At 52.8% G+C, this 14,981-nt stretch overlaps 3 protein-coding genes across 6 annotated transcripts; all 3 read left to right on the plus strand.

Annotated features, from left to right (window-relative positions):
* The first annotated feature begins 1,687 nt into the window (after positions 1–1,687).
* Ccdc28b (coiled-coil domain containing 28B) lies at positions 1,688–5,862 on the plus strand. 3 transcript variants are annotated; one of them, XM_052716865.1, is made up of 6 exons: positions 1,701–1,872; positions 2,884–3,070; positions 4,505–4,671; positions 4,778–4,971; positions 5,178–5,200; positions 5,667–5,862. In XM_052716865.1, exons 2-6 carry the CDS (start codon positions 2,907–2,909, stop codon positions 5,719–5,721), a joined length of 603 nt encoding a protein of 200 aa, XP_052572825.1. In that variant the 5' UTR covers positions 1,701–1,872; positions 2,884–2,906; the 3' UTR covers positions 5,722–5,862. The 3 variants fall into 3 exon arrangements, 2 of the variants coding, with proteins under 2 accessions (XP_052572824.1, XP_052572825.1); XR_008213752.1 differs by having other exon boundaries at positions 1,688–1,872; positions 4,778–5,200; XM_052716864.1 differs by lacking the exon at positions 5,667–5,862 and having other exon boundaries at positions 1,688–1,872; positions 4,778–5,660.
* Positions 5,863–5,977: 115 nt separating this feature from the next.
* Positions 5,978–8,869, plus strand: Iqcc (IQ motif containing C). The gene is made up of 5 exons (XM_052716860.1): positions 5,978–6,114; positions 6,731–6,874; positions 7,125–7,377; positions 7,593–7,693; positions 7,789–8,869. The coding sequence occupies exons 1-5, from the start codon at positions 6,073–6,075 to the stop codon at positions 8,527–8,529; spliced, it is 1,281 nt and encodes a 426-aa protein (XP_052572820.1). The 5' UTR covers positions 5,978–6,072; the 3' UTR covers positions 8,530–8,869.
* A 100-nt stretch (positions 8,870–8,969) lies between these two features.
* Dcdc2b (doublecortin domain containing 2B) lies at positions 8,970–14,938 on the plus strand. Of its 2 annotated transcripts, none has more exons than XM_052716861.1 (9): positions 8,970–9,869; positions 11,988–12,039; positions 12,464–12,540; positions 12,732–12,863; positions 13,138–13,284; positions 13,393–13,432; positions 13,889–14,024; positions 14,432–14,535; positions 14,774–14,938. In XM_052716861.1, exons 1-9 carry the CDS (start codon positions 9,619–9,621, stop codon positions 14,828–14,830), a joined length of 996 nt encoding a protein of 331 aa, XP_052572821.1. In that variant the 5' UTR covers positions 8,970–9,618; the 3' UTR covers positions 14,831–14,938. The 2 variants fall into 2 exon arrangements, with proteins under 2 accessions (XP_052572821.1, XP_052572822.1); XM_052716862.1 differs by having other exon boundaries at positions 13,904–14,024.
* The last annotated feature ends 43 nt before the right edge of the window (positions 14,939–14,981 follow it).

Below are 14,981 nucleotides of genomic sequence, written 5' to 3' on the forward strand. Positions count from 1 at the left end.
TAGTAGCTAGTGAGAGGGAAGGTTCTTTTAAAGTAGGGGAGGCCCTGAAAAGAACAGAAGTTTAATGACCTCATTTAATAATTGGTTGAACCTGGCATGGTAGAATATGTCTTTAATCCCAGAGGTAGAGTCAGGCAGATCTCTTGTTGAGTTCAAGGCCATCTTAGTCTACATACCAAGTTTCAGCCCAGCCAGGAATCATGAGACCTTGTCTCAATAAAATAATAAAATAAAAAGATTTCCCTACAAACATTTTCCAAGGTGCTCAGGAGGGTGGGGGGAAAGATGAGGTTTATGCCTGGAGTTTAGGCGTCACATTAGGAAATATGAACCAGACCTAGAGGGCAGGCAGGAAGGACCCACTGAAGGAAGATGTTCAAACAGGGAGCTGAGCAGAGGGGTAAGTTATCGGGTCTGTGCCATTGACAACCTATTATGACATTGGCCTTCCTCAGGGGAGTACTCAAAGACTTGGGTTCCTTAATTCAGCTGCTTTCCTGTAGGAGAGAACCTACTGATGGCATCACCCAGCATCTGTCCTCTCTGGGTTGGTTAGACAGAAAAAATATAAGTGTTCAACAACAGCTTTATAGGAGCTTTGCCAGTCAGTTCACTGGCCCAGAAGGGCCTTACCTTGGCCCCTTCTAGACGGGTGGTAGACTAATAATATTCCATGCACACCGCACACCACATTGGTTCCCAAGATCCTCCAGAACGGTGGAGGGGATTCTTTCCTGCTCCAACTCTGGAGCTTCCAAGCAAAGCAGCTCTGCCACAGCTTCTGGCTCCTTGGGAAGGGGCTGAAGGTGGGCACCCTAGAGGTACTTCCGGGCCCTCTGCCACTTGGATGGAGGAGCCTGGCACCACTCCAGCAGCCCTTGTAGGAGAGGGAAGGGGCATCCCCGTTGTCCTCTCCCTCTGGCCCTAGAGTGGTCTGGGTGTTTAAAGCACCGGGGAAAGATTCCTATTTTGGTGTCTCCAGAAGCAACACCTCTGGGTACCCAGCAGCCAGTGGCCCAGGTCAGGGAATCCTGTTGTTGCTAAGGGGAAGATGAATGTATTGCCTAGGTCTGGGCAGCCTGGCTAAGGGTGCTACTCTCCTGTGGCATTGGTTGCTGCTCTGGAGGACTGAGCCAGGAGCTCTGCCAGGTCTTTAAATAGATGCCTCAGTGATGGAGCCTCCCTCCCTCCTGGCCAGCACTACAACCACCAGTTCTGGGTCAGGCTCCTTCAAGAGCTCAGGTTGCCAGGTCGCCTGCCTGCTCTGGTTCTCCCTGCATAGGAGGTGGGGAGAGGTCCTGTCAGTTCATCGGCGCTTACCAGCTAGGAGTGTCTGGATGTGATGGGACAGTGATACTGCCCAGGAATGAGTGAAGATTGGTTATTTTCAATGAAATCGGAATAATAATTATGTCTCAGGACTATAAGGATTAAATGTACATGAAAGGCTTAACAGGGTGCTTGGATACATGGCTGTCTTTGTTTCTTCTGTTGGCTGCTGCTTACCTTTCTTTTATACTTACATATTGCCTATACTGACACATCCATTTATTCCCATCACCCCCCTCCTGCACACAAAGCCACCACCATTTTGTAAGGGATTCCCTCCAAATGCGACAAGGAACGGAAAGTATTTCAAATCCATAACCCGCAACTAACAGAGTCCCCTTAGTTCATAGGGTGAGTCGACCTGAGGACTGTCCTCCGGTTCAGCTCCCTGTGAACCCAAAGAGGGCTACTTTCTCTTTAAATGCAAATCACCTCCAGCCAGCTTAGCTCCCACGAGCTCTAGCTCCAAGGAGGAGAGAGAAAGCAAGGTAGAGAGAGATTACAAAGAAGCTCCATTCCTCATTCCAGACCCCAAACCTCCAGGTCAGTGGCTCCCTGAGGGATGTGGGAAGGGAGTGATGCAGGAGGGGGTGGGGCAACGCGCCTGATGCGCTTTTTTGAAGCCGAGGTTCAGAATTGAGTGATTCCTTGGACACAGCCTCCCTGGCTGAGCACGGACAGCCGATCTGGCTGCTGCTTCCATCAAATCACTTACTGGGTCACACTGCTGCATGGAGAGACAAGTTGTCTCCCTTCTACCCCACCCCAGCCCCATCGATGCCATCCAGCTATTATATGCTGCTGGCATAAATGCTTGTGTTCCTACTCCATCATCGCCATCTCAGGAGTGAAGTGACCAGGCTTTTTGACAATTTGGACTGAGATCCCCTGGAGAGGACTCCAGCAGACCAAATGACTAGGGGGGGGGGCTGCATGGGAGTCAGGATAAGCTGTGCTGGCCACAGTTACAGTTAGTGGTGGAAATCCAACCCCAGAGACTTTCTAACTGGAAAAAGAAGAGACTAGAAGCTGTCCCAGGGAACTTCTAGGTATCCCTGGTATTTGCAGTTGAAGTGGAAGAAGAGAGAATGCCAATATGTAAGGGGGTAAGGTCATGAATCGGTCATTCCTAGTCACTGTGGTTGACAGGTTGACAGTAGAGCCTTTCCAGGTGCCCCTACCTTACCTTGGTCACATCTCATGCCGTCAGTATCTGCTAAATACAGAGTGGGTAGGGGCCTAGTTAAGACGCATCTGACCCTCAGCTGGCTCCCCTAGTCACATCTACTCTGTCTCTGAGCATTTTCTTCTCCAGCCCTGGGCTCTGGGCTGCAGCAACAGGAAAACAGCAAGATGACCCTGATCCACTCCAGCTCTCTCAGGCAGGCCCACGGGACTTTCAGGAAGAAAGGGGCTTTGGGCTGGCCTTGGAAGGTCCTTCAGATGCATAGCCACAGTCCAGCAACAGGCTGGCATCTGGCCCTGTATACACAACAGGACAGAGCTCCTGACAGCTGGACGAGGACATTGCCCCCTCATTATCTTCCTTCCCAGGCCTAAGGTCCAACAAGCACACCATGGATGACAAAAAGAAGAAGCGGAGTCCTAAGCCCTGCCTGGCCCAGCCAGCACAGGCCCCGGGCACACTCCGGAGAGTCCCTGTGCCCACCAGCCACAGTGGTTCCTTAGCCCTGGGACTCCCTCATCTGCCATCACCCAAGCAGCGAACCAAGTTCAAGAGGTGAGTACAGAAAGGATGCTTGGCAAGAATGGAGGACCCTCAACTATGGGCTGAGCACTGTGGGAAGGAAGGCCTTCAGACATTAGCTGCTAAGCAGTAGTTGATGCCTTCCCTGTTCTGGCTCCACATTCACCAGTGATGTAGACCCAATGTTTGCCCTCAAGTGCACAGAGAGAAAACCAGGGAGTGACGGGGACCACATAGAGTGGGGCTGTATCTCTGAAGAGAACGTGAGTGAGTACGAAAGTGAGAGGAAGCTGCTGGACACCCTAGAGAGGGAAGAATATTCAAAGCTGAAAAGCTTGCATGGCATGAAAACAAAGCTATTGCCTAGAAGGCTCCAAGGAGTATTGGGGAATAAATACTTCATGAACGATTTGTCCCCTTGTATTTCATTTTAGTGATTGCCAGGGAATTGAACCCAAGATATTGGGCATGCTAAGCAAGTGCTCTACCATTGAGCTACCTCCCTAGCCCATTTAAATTCTCTGCTCAATTTTTTTATTATTTTTTTTTTTAGAGACAAGGTTCATTTTTGTAGGCCTGGCTGTCCTGGAACTTGCTTTGTAGACCAGGCTGGCCTCAAACTCACAGAGATCTGCCTGCCTCTGCCTCCCAAGTGCTGGGATTAAAGGCATGTGCCACCACACATGTCATAGTGACACAAACCTTAAATCCTAGCATTGGGTGGCAGATGCCGGTAGATCTCTATGAGTTCATAGTGAGACCCTGTCTGAAAACAACAAAACAAAAAAGGAATTTGGATCCTACAGTATAATTGTCCACATTTGTTCCCATAAATACAATGTGTTCTTTTCCCTAGTGTTCTCAATAAGAGCAGTGCCCTGTAGAACTCTGTACCAGCTGCCTGACCAGCATGTACCAGCATGGCTGTAGTAGTAGGCTGTACCTGAGCTCAGGATACTTAACAATAGTAGGAAATGCGGCTGGAGAGGAAGGAAGGCCTGGCTGGTTCAGTGTTACTCTGGGGAGACGGAATGTATTACCCTGCTTCTCCCAGAGCCACACCTGCAAGGAGCTGGAACATTCAGAACAGTTTTTGCAACAAGAGCAGGAAGATTTTTGGTGGGAGGTGCTTTGTTGGCAGTGAAGAAGGAAACTCGGTAAAGGCCAAGACCAAGTGACCCATCGAGAATCCCAGGGGCTGCAGGGGCTCTCAGACAGGAGGCTGGGTCAATCTCCCTGCAGGCGCAGCTCTGGCTGCAGCATCCATGGAAACAGAGTTCTTTCTGTCCTCTTCCTTTCTCCCCTTCATTAGCTCCATTCCCTCTACCCATCCCACTGCTCAGGGCAAGACCTGAGAACAAACACCCATTTGTGCTGGTGAGTGGGTAGGGCAGAGGAAGTAGTGCAGAGAGAAAGGGCACAAGAGATCCCGACACCCGTGACCACGGGCATGTCCACTTCACCCAGAGTAGGCAAGGAGAAATGCCGACCGGTGCTGGCTGGAGGTGGGGGCGGCTCTGCAGGCACACCCCTGCAACACTCCTTCCTGACCGAAGTGACAGATGCCTATGAGATGGAGGGGGGACTGCTGAACTTGCTCAACGACTTTCATTCGGGCCGCCTGCAGGCCTTTGGTAAGTTCAGGGCAGGATGGATCTGTGGGTGGGGCTGGAGGTCCTGGTCTGGGGGCATGCTGGGGTTAGGGTCCCGGGCTGGCTCCTAAACTCAGGAGTTGTCCAGGGAAGGAATGCTCCTTCGAGCAGTTGGAGCATGTGCGGGAGATGCAGGAGAAGTTGGCCAGACTGCACTTCAGCCTGGATGTGTGTGGGGAGGAGGAGGACGAGGAAGACGACGACGATGGGGTCACGGAGGGCTTGCCTGAGGAGCAGAAGAAGACAATGGCTGACCGCAACCTGGACCAGCTGCTTAGCAATGTGGGTCAGAAAGCTGGCTATTTTGGATCCTCGGGACACCAAGGGTGGAGAGGGCACAGGCTCCCAAGTCTCCCAGTGAAAAGTTGGGGGTACATGAACCCAAGAGCTGTGAGCTCCTCAAGCTGAACGGGTAGGGCTTCCCCCTAAGATCCACATTTGTTCTGGGTTCCCTCCTGACATAAGCCTCCTTTTCTCTCTATTGACAGCTAGAAGATCTTAGCAATTCCATGTATCCTTTCCAAGGGCCTTAATAGGGCTCATGTGTCTTTCAGGAGAGAGAGAAATGAGGGATGGGAATCAGTTTCTCCCTCCCTGCCTCCCTTTCTGCGTATTCATAACGTAACAAATATTCCCATCTCCTGCAGTCCTGACTAAAGAGTTAGTCACAAACTATCCCCACTTGAGAAGAGGAATGTAGAATTTCCCAAATCCTAAGAGAAAAACATCATGTGTGGTGGCACAAAACTTTAATCCTCGCATTCAAAAAGCGGAGGCAAGCCCTGGCATGATTAAAATCTTTGAAGCTGACACAAGGCTAGTGATGTTCTCCTACCCTTTCAGCTTTTCATAATGATCCTTACTTAGATTGTGGCCTGGTGTGGTGGCACTGGACACACACACACAGCGCCTGTGCAGGATGGGAAGGCAGGTGGAAACACTGGGGTCCAAAGCGTCACAGTCCTTGACTGGCACAGACAGAAGCTGCACTTGGCAGAGAATGCTGAGCCTGAGGAGCAGCCAGCATCGTAGGTGTCGGAACCAGGCCTAGACTGCTTCCCTCCTTCCCTTCAAACTGTGACTTTTTACGGACTACTCGGGAGGGTATTCCGCAGCCCCCCAGGTGCTATGAGGTGGGGGGCACTGGATGGAATTAAACAAACAGAAAAGCGACTCCTTTCCGGCGTCATCCTTGCTCTCACTGCGCCGCACATTAGGCCGGATCCAGTTGCGTAGGTGGGTCGGAAACCTAAGCCAGGCGCCGGACCCTGGAAACGGCGGGCGGGGCCCTGCGTTTGCGCATGCTCAAGAGCGCTGCCTGAAGACGCACCGCGCAAGCGCACGCATGCGGACGACGCACAGCACAGGGCGGTTGGCGACGTGATGGAGCCGGGCCTATTTCTTCACAAGGTGTCGACATTGCAGGTCGTGATGGAGCTGCTAGTACACCTCGGGTCAGGGACCGGGACTTTCGGCAAATGCAGCCGTCACATCACTATATCACGTCCCTTGCCCGCACTGTACTGAAGAATGCCCAGCTGGGGCGGGGTTGGGGGAAGAGCGAGCGGGAGGGTCCAGCCCAGCACTTCTCACCTCCCAGAGCTCCGAAACACGGTTGCCCGTCCCTTCCCCATGACCGTGTTTTCTCTGGCAGTCCCCGATGATCTCTCCAGAAACATCCAAGATCTCTCTTTTGTGCTAGAGATGTAGCTCGAGCGCTTAACTTGTATGTTCAAGGCCCTGGGTTTGATTCTCCAGCCGCCAACAACCACCAAATCGAGTGTGCTTGCCAGGATGCCCCTTTCCTTACTTTTTTCTTTTCTCTCTGTGTGTGTTGTTGTTTTTTGAGACAGGGTTTCTCTGTGTAGTCCTGGCTGCTTTGGAATTCTCTGTGTAGAAAAGGCTGGCCTTAAACTCAGAGATCCACCTGCCTCTGCCTCCCAAGTGCTGGGATTAAAAGCGTTCGCCACCATTCCTGGCTCAAGATACCCCTTTTGTAAACGTGTTAAGAGATATTTTCCTCGCTTGTTCTCCACATTAGGCCTGTATCCGGGGCTTCTTGGTCAGACGTCAATTCCAGAGCCTTCGAGCTGAGTACGAAGCAATTGTACAGGAGATCGAGGGTGACCTCAGCACACTTCAGTGGACTGGGGGCTGGATTCCCAAGCCCGTATTTCTCCCAGAGGTAGTACACACCCCAGGGGGAAGAGGAAAGGAGAACCTGGTGCAGGGTTCTGGGGATTGGTGAGATTGATTTTATGTGTATGGGTGTTTTGCCTGCTGTCTCTGTCGCATGTGTATGCGTGGTGCCCCCAAGGTCAGGTTCACTCTCACACCCCAATCCTTAGCTCTACCTCTTTGCCCACTGGACTCTGGTTTCCAGACATCTGTGGGGGTTTAGCCCTTTGATTCTCATACCTCTGATTTTTCACAAGGCAAAATCTCATCGCTCCTGGAAAGCAGAGAAAATACCAAACCCAGAGCAGAAACTATGGAGCCATTTCCCATGTAAAGACTCTGAAAAAGATGTCATCTTGGAGGAGATGGTGTTGAAGAAGACAGGAGGGAGCCCAGCAGAACCAGGAAGTCTTTGCCAAGATGACAGCCTCTGGCTTCAGGCTGAGCAGGGCAGGAAAGCCAGCCAGGGGAAGACCAGAGATAGCTCCATGTCCCAGGTGGACAATGCAGGTACCTCTCTGCCTAGATCAGGGCAAGCCTGATCTCTGGGCCTCAACCTCCCACCTGAAACCTGGAAGGATGTGCAAGAGAAGTTGCAGCCTTCCTCACGCCTCCCCCTGCCTGATGAGCATGGAGGGCTGCCAGGATCTGGGCTGGACTTGTTCCCAGTGTCTACCTCTCAAGACCTTCTCCTCCTTTTTCTCCTTTCTTCAATGACATCACAGATCTCGGGCTGTCCCAGAGCCAACATGAGCTCCAGGACCAGCGCAACCATCTGGCCATGGAGCTACTATGGCTGCAGCAGGCCATCCGCAGTCGAAAGGAGGTAGGCACTAACTGAGAACCCTTTCTAAGCAGGTCGGGGTGGGGAGAGGCCTTGTGCCAGGCCTGAGCAAGCTTGCTTTTCTTCTTTCCTAACAGTACCTAATTCTCAAGCAAACACTGAGATCCCCAGAAGCAAGCCAGACCAGAGACAAGCCTAACATGTGCCTGGACACCCAGGGTCAGGCCTGTGAGAAGGCCTGGTTACAATCAAGCTGCCTCCTTAAGGACCAGTGCTGTAGAGACAGGACCATAGGAGAGCCACACCATACAGATGACTCCTGCCACGAGGGCAAATTCCAGCCACAGAAATCCCCAGACAGGCTAGCTGGTACAGGCAAAGACAAGATTTGGGCTAAGGGCAGGGAACTATGCTATAGGAAGGCTGGACCACAGCTGCCCGCAGCATTAGAGAGCCAGGCTGGAGGGGACAGGGTCACCAGAGGACCAGACCACAGAGGACAGGCCTTGAATGAAACCTGCCTGCAGCAGTTGAAACTCGTAGAGGATCAGACCCCTGGGGACCCTGAGTCTTGGCGTCCTTGTTCTGGAAAGACAGCGACACAGCTGCCCACACCCTGTGAAAACCCAAACACTGGGGACAGATGCTCCAGGAAGCCAAGCTACAGAGAAGCTGACTGCCAAAGAGCCAGGCCAGATGCTTTGAGTATCACAGAAGATCACGTGATTTGGGATGGAACGTTGGCAGGGCTGGAACATCTCAGAAGGACTAAACCACCCAAGAGCCAGCACCCCAGTGTTAGAAGTTCCAGCCATGGAACTACCAATGAGCTTAGTCAGGAAGGATGGGAAAACCGGAGGACTCTGCTGTGGAGATGAAGATCTTCGGAGAACTTGTATTCCACAAGAGAGGACCAGTGGAGGGCAGACCATGGAAAGCAGGACCATCAGGCAAGACCTGGGGATCCGGGAGAGGAATAGGTTCCCAAAGGGGATGCTATGAAAAGGTGATAAGGGGCCTGGTTCCACCTCTTTCTCCTGCCCTTGCTCTTGGCCATTGGTAGCTGTCAGGCCAAAGTGCAGGATTGGATTGCGCTGGAACAGTAGGAGAAAGATGGAGGGCATGCCCAGTTATCCTCTGCCTGTGGCTTAATCCAGGTTTCACCTTCCCTCGGGTAAGGTGGGAGGGTCGTAGAGAATAAAAGTTTTTCTTAGGTGATGAGTCTGTCTGCTTTTCTTTTCTTTTTTTTGGCGGGGGGGGGGGGGGGGGGGGGGTTGTTTTGGTTTTTCAAGACAGGGTTTCTCTGTATAGTTTTGGTGCCTGTTCTGGATCCAGATCTGTAGACCAGGCTGGCCTCGAACTCACAGAGATCCACTTGCCTCTACCTCCCAAGTGCTGGGATTAAAGGCGTGCGCCACCACCGCCCGGCCTGTCTGCTTTTATCTCCTGTTTCTGACCCGGACAGGTTTGGGTCATCTGGTTCATCTCTCCCTCACATGACACATCATCCCCAAAGCCAGCTAGCAGCCATGGCCAAAGCACCGTTAGCCCTCCTTGGGGAGCAGCTGTCAGGCTGATCACCCCCTGGTCTCAGTTCAAAGGAACCCAAGTCCTGGAGAAGCCTGGACATCTGTGTGGGAATCTCTCTTCCTCTCACTGAACCCAAGGCCTCCCTTTTGTAATGTGAGCAGACTGGGCTGGAAAGACAGCTCAGTGCTAGTGTTTGCCTAACAAAGGGCCAGGGTTTGATCCCAGCTCTGCAAGCAAATGAAAAAAGTGATCCTATCTACCCTGCTCTTGTGAGGCCCATCAAGTGCAGATCTGAGACCTTGCATTCAGGAAAATGCTCCTGTCCAAGGTGCTTGAAGCCTTCCTGCATAAGAAGGCAGGACCTCACCTTTGGCACAGCTCCCAGCCCTGGCTTAGTTGCTTGGCAACTGCTCTGTGTCTGTGAGTGAAGATACACCATGGCAGCCAAGAGAGTACTGGTGTATCGAAATGGGGACCCTTTCTTCCCAGGCCGCCAGCTGGTGGTGACCCAACGCCGCTACCCCACCATGGAGGCTTTCCTTTATGAGGTGACATCAGTGGTGCAGGCCCCACTGGCTGTACGTGCCCTCTACACACTGTGTGACGGCCACCGAGTCACTGACCTGGCTGACTTACAGAATGGAGGGCAATACGTGGCTGCTGGCTTTGAACGATTCCACAAGCTCCAGTGAGTCGGTCAGGGGAGGCCAAAGTGCCTAGGGAGGGTGGTGGGAGCAGTAGTGCATCCAGTACTTACCTCCAAGTTGACAGGCTCGTTGTCCCAAAACCTGGGGAGAAGCTGTACTCTAAGAGCGTAGGAGCACAGTGAGAAAGCTGCCTGAGGCTACATGGTCAAAGATGAGTTGTAACTCAGCTTGCCTTCTGTTACTACAGTTAATGCCCACCACAACCAGGACCAGCCTGTGGGGACAATTTTGCACGTTGAACTTTATTTAGGAATTATTCTCCCTTCCACTCCCCACCCCTCATCCCGGCCCGCCTTCCAAGACAGGGTTTCTCTGTGTAGCCCCGGCTGTCCTGGAACTCACTTTGTAGATCAAGCTGGCCTCAAACGAAGAGATCTGCTTGCCTCTGCCTCCCAAGTGCTGGGATTAAAGACCTGGGTCACCACACCTGGCCAAGGATTTATTTTCTGTTTCTGAGGGTTTTGCCTGCATGTAAGTGCCCTGTCATGCCTGGTGCCCTTAGAAGCCAGAAGTGGGTGCCAGATCCCCTGACCCTAGAGTTAAGGATGGTGGTGAGCCACCATGTGAGTGGCAGAAACTCAGCCCAGGTCCTCTGCAAGAGCAGAGTGCACGCAGCTGCCTCACTGCCTCGCCAGCACTTTTAATCTTGGTGTGTGTGTGGACACAAGTGTGGGTGCTATCAGAGGCTGTCCGATCCCCTGGACCTGGAGTTACAGTTGTTTGTAAGCCAGCTGATGTGGGTACAAGGAGATAACTCAGATCCTCTGGAAGAGCAGTAAGTAGTCTAAACTGCTTAGCTAACCCTCCAGCCCTTTTAATGTGTGTGTGTGTGTGATGGCAGGTGTGCACAGGGCAGGAAACACTCACCAGAGTCGCTACCCTCCTTCCTCCACGTGGCTCTAAGGCGGTCAGGCTTTGGCAGCCCAGGGCCTTTGCCTGCAGAGCCGTCTCTGCAGGCCTGAGAGTGTTGACTAGTCCTTGCCAACACCATCACCAAACACTGAAACTGGCCACCACTTCCTCCCTGCTGTACTTAGCACCTGAAACTCCTGTTAGACTAGGCTCATCTCTTTCTGCAAGATGAGACTGTCTTCCAAAGTGGAAGAAAACTGACCTGAGCTTCCAACCCAGGCCTAGCTTCCCCGTCCTACCTGAGCACCCAGCTGGGGGAGTTCACTACAAGGAAGGAACACGGTGTCTGGACTTAGGCACTTCCTGTGGAATTTTGAACAAGTCACTTTTTTGACTTTGATACAAAATGAAATTAAAATCACCCTCATGAATGGGGAATTTCTGGGCTATAGTAAGATACTTAAGGCTTGCCCTCAGCCTTCAATAATGTGGCGTACCTAAGAGCCACATGGATTTATAGCCGGACTCAGTTCTTTGAGATCCTAAGGCAAGTTCATATTTCCACATGTTCCTGGCCCAAAAAAGAGTGCTCCAGTGAGGTGGGACACTTAGGGTGCTGGGCAGCTAGTGGAAGATGGCTTCATCCTACAGAGAGAGGACAGTCCTAGCCTAGAGTTTGAGATGCTTGGCTAAAGCAGGGAGAAAGCATGAAGACATGATTGTTTGGTGGTGATGGTGGATAGGAGACCAAATAAGAGATTTTGGAGTCAGGCTGGTGTCTACATGGGAGGTGGAGATGGGTGGGTCAGAAGTTGAAGGTCACCTTCAGTTACACACTGAGTAAAGGCTAGCCTGGACTACTTGGGAAACTCCACTGTCTCATCTCAGTCTCACTTTGGAATGCTAGATCTTTTCTTTCTTTTTTCTTTTTTTTTTTTTTTTCTTTCTGTCTTTGTAGCCCTGGTTGTCTTGGAATCACTCTGTGGACCAACCAGGCTGTTCTTGAACTCAGAGATTTCTGCCTCCCAAATGCTGGGACTAAAGGTGTGAGCCACCAACAGTAGGCCTGGCCTTAGGAGTGCCACCGCACACACATCCCATCTCATTAGTCAGGGAAAAGTTCAACCTGCGGAATGGTCTCCTCAGACTAGCCCTGCAGTGATGAGATCTTGGCTGTGATGGGCATAAGCCTGGCCAGCCCGGGTTCCGACTCCCTCAGGTGACCTGGGACCTATCTGTCCTTTCAGCTACTTGCCTCCTGGAAGGAAACCCCCAGGTGGGAAGAGCAGCCATCAACATGTAAGTCCAGGGGAGACTCCACAGCTCTGTCATCCATCCCATCCCTCTTAGAACAAGTGTCCTGAAGGCAGCAGGATTTGTGGAGTCTGGGGCACATCACACCCACTCCAGAACCTGCTGCTGTCCTGGGTCATCCCCCGATTCTTACCTAATCTCCAGGTCACAGTCCCCAAAGGAAAGGGTAAGTTGTGAAACCCAAGGCCAAAGGACAGGAGTTGTGTGACTCAGAGAGTACCCTCCAGAGAGGTGTGAGCAGACTCATCCCTGCTCACTCGCTCTCCTGCACAAGTTTGGTTCCTGCCTGCTCACTCGCTCTCCTGCACAAGTTTGGTTCCTGCCTGCTCACCCCATGTTCTTAGAACCAGCCAGTCCCAACCAAAGTCCTGGACTTTCTCCTGACTTGAAGGCCTGACTTGGATTTCAGGAGCCTTTCATGTCTCACCGGCCATGTGATGGGGCCTTTGGACAGTGGCTGCCAGCAGACGCCCCCTGCTATATCCAGTGAGTGCCAGCATCAGGGAGTGGGGGTACACATTTGTGCCTTGGTGAGACCAAGAAAATGGCAGTGGGTTTTTCCAGGAGCCCCATGACAAGTGGGAAGATTAAAATCCCAACATCTCAGTGGTTCCTATGCCCCTTTCACATGTGGAGTCTTGGAGACCCATCCCCTACCTGGCTGTTCTTTGTCTCAGTGTGTTCAGGAATGGGGACCTACTAAGTCCCCCCTTTGGTCTGAAGCTGCCCCAGACTGTCATCCAGGACTGGGAAATGGTACTGAAGCTGCTGACCGAGAAGGTCAAGTTACAGAGTGGGGCTGTACACAAGTGAGTATGACCACAGGGGAGGCCGGGCACCCCAAGAGCCCACAGTTTTTGTCTGCTCTTAAAAGTTGAAAAGAGCAAAGGAAGGCATGTTCTCTCCAGCAGGACTTCCTCCGGTGCCTCAGGGGAGGGGTTTCCTAGCCCAGCCCTTGTTCAAGTCAGACAGAGCCCAGGTTAACATTGCCCAGAGGACCAAAGTCAGAGGGTCCCCAAAGGAGCTGTATCTACCTCAGCACCTGCTGGGTAGACAGCAGCCTGTTATCTCACCTCCTCCCAGACTCTGCACCCTCAAGGGGCTCCCGCTGTCAGCAGGGGCTGCTCTGGTGAGCGGCCATCACTATGTGGCAGTTGGAGAAGAGGAGTTCAAAGCCCTCCCCTATGTGGAGCTGTTGGTGCCCGGCCCCGCTCTGGCCAGGGGCTGCTGGTATGTTTGAGGTGGAGGGTCGCAGGCCACAGCACAGGAAGTACTCTCTGGCCTGGGAGCTGGGACTGTGTTCTCCTCTGCCCACTACAAACCTTCCTTTCACTGCAGGTATCCTCCAGGCCGGAAGTCTGAGTGCCACAGGCAGAGGGTAGGTGACAGTGGGACGGGGGAGTGACCAGCTGGGGATTCTGGCCTCACCCCATCCTGGGAAGTAGTGATTTCCCTTTCTTGGGGTAGGAACTGAAGTTCGCAAGCATAAACAAGACTCATTCAGGGGGACAGTTATCGAGTGGCACACGCCATGCTGACTGCCTCCCCACAGGTTGGCTGTGGGAGCTGGCTCCTTGGCGCAGCAGGGCCCAAGGGAACCTCCATTTTCCCAGATGAGCCAATGAGTGTGTGGCACCGTTTCACTGGCATCTTTGGATGCCAGCGTCAACTGGATAGACACACCTACAGGAACAGAGGCAGGCGGGAAGGATGCAGACTCTGAAGATGGGCACACGGCCTCTCGCAAGCCTGCACAGGCGTCAGGGCACACTGGGGAGCAGGAGACGTAAGAACAGTCTACAGACGGGGTTCTCACTCAGTGTCCCTTCTGTAGGCCCACGGCCACAAGGCCCAGGCAGCCCAGTCTTCTGCAAAGGAACCTGGACAAACTGAGCCATCCACTTTCTATGTCAGAGCCCGGCAGTCTGTCCAGCCACCAAGCAAGCCTTTTCCTCTTTCACATCCATCAGGTGAGGGCTCCGGGGCTGGACCCTTCACATCACTCCCCTATGCTCACACATGCTAGGGATGCATGGGAGCTCAGGTCAGTCATCAACACAGGATGGTCTTGCACTGCAGGGGGATGTCTGCAGGGGAGAATGCTTCAGCAGAGCTCCACGCCACTCTTCTATTCGCATGTCCTTGCTCCTTTCATAGGGACTTATATAAACAGAAAAGACCGTGCTTAAGCCATAAGGTTCAGAGGTGGGACTTAGAGCTGGGAGCTAAAGGCTGGCTTCTAGCTTCCCTGCCATCCTCTGAGGTGTTGGAGAACGTGGGACAAGGCTCAGGGGAAGGAACTAGGGGAGCAGGTGAAGGCACCTAAGGCTGTGGACCCCGTCAGCCTGGGCATCGACCAATGTTGCCTCCTTGTTAGGAGTTAAGGGAGTTTATGAGGCTTCCCACCCAAGGAAGGAAACAGCCGGGGCTCAGGAAGTGGCTGATGATGAGAACACCTACACAGAAGAGCCTGTGGATCAGGTAAGCCCATCAGCTTGGGACACCTTACACTGAGATGGGCAGGGGTCTGAGCTAAAGTCGGGGCTCCCAGGACACCATCTTCCCAGTGACTGAGCAGATCAAAACCTGAAAGCCTGCCTTCTTGTTTCCTAATTCCCGAGGCTTTCTAATTTCCAGCCTCCTTTCCTGGGTTGGGGACCTCTGGCAGGGGATGCAAACTGGGCATCCACATGGCTGTATGTCTCCACATGTCCACCAGAGGGCAGCAGAGACACTGGAAGAGGCCTTGTCCCCCAACATCCGCCGGGGCCTGTAGCTATCCTCATGCTCAGCCCAAGCTGGTCCATCTTCAGTGCCAGGAACTCCAGACAGAAACTGAGGACAGCCACTCCCAGCTCCCCCCGCCCCAGCTTTCAGCAGCCTGGTCCTGAGAAACCATGACTCACGGGGCTCCTCGCAGTAGGTAC

This window comes from Peromyscus californicus, unplaced genomic scaffold (assembly GCF_007827085.1).
Source record: "Peromyscus californicus insignis strain IS unplaced genomic scaffold, ASM782708v3 Scaffold_5__1_contigs__length_169319896, whole genome shotgun sequence".
NCBI lineage: Eukaryota > Metazoa > Chordata > Mammalia > Rodentia > Cricetidae > Peromyscus > Peromyscus californicus.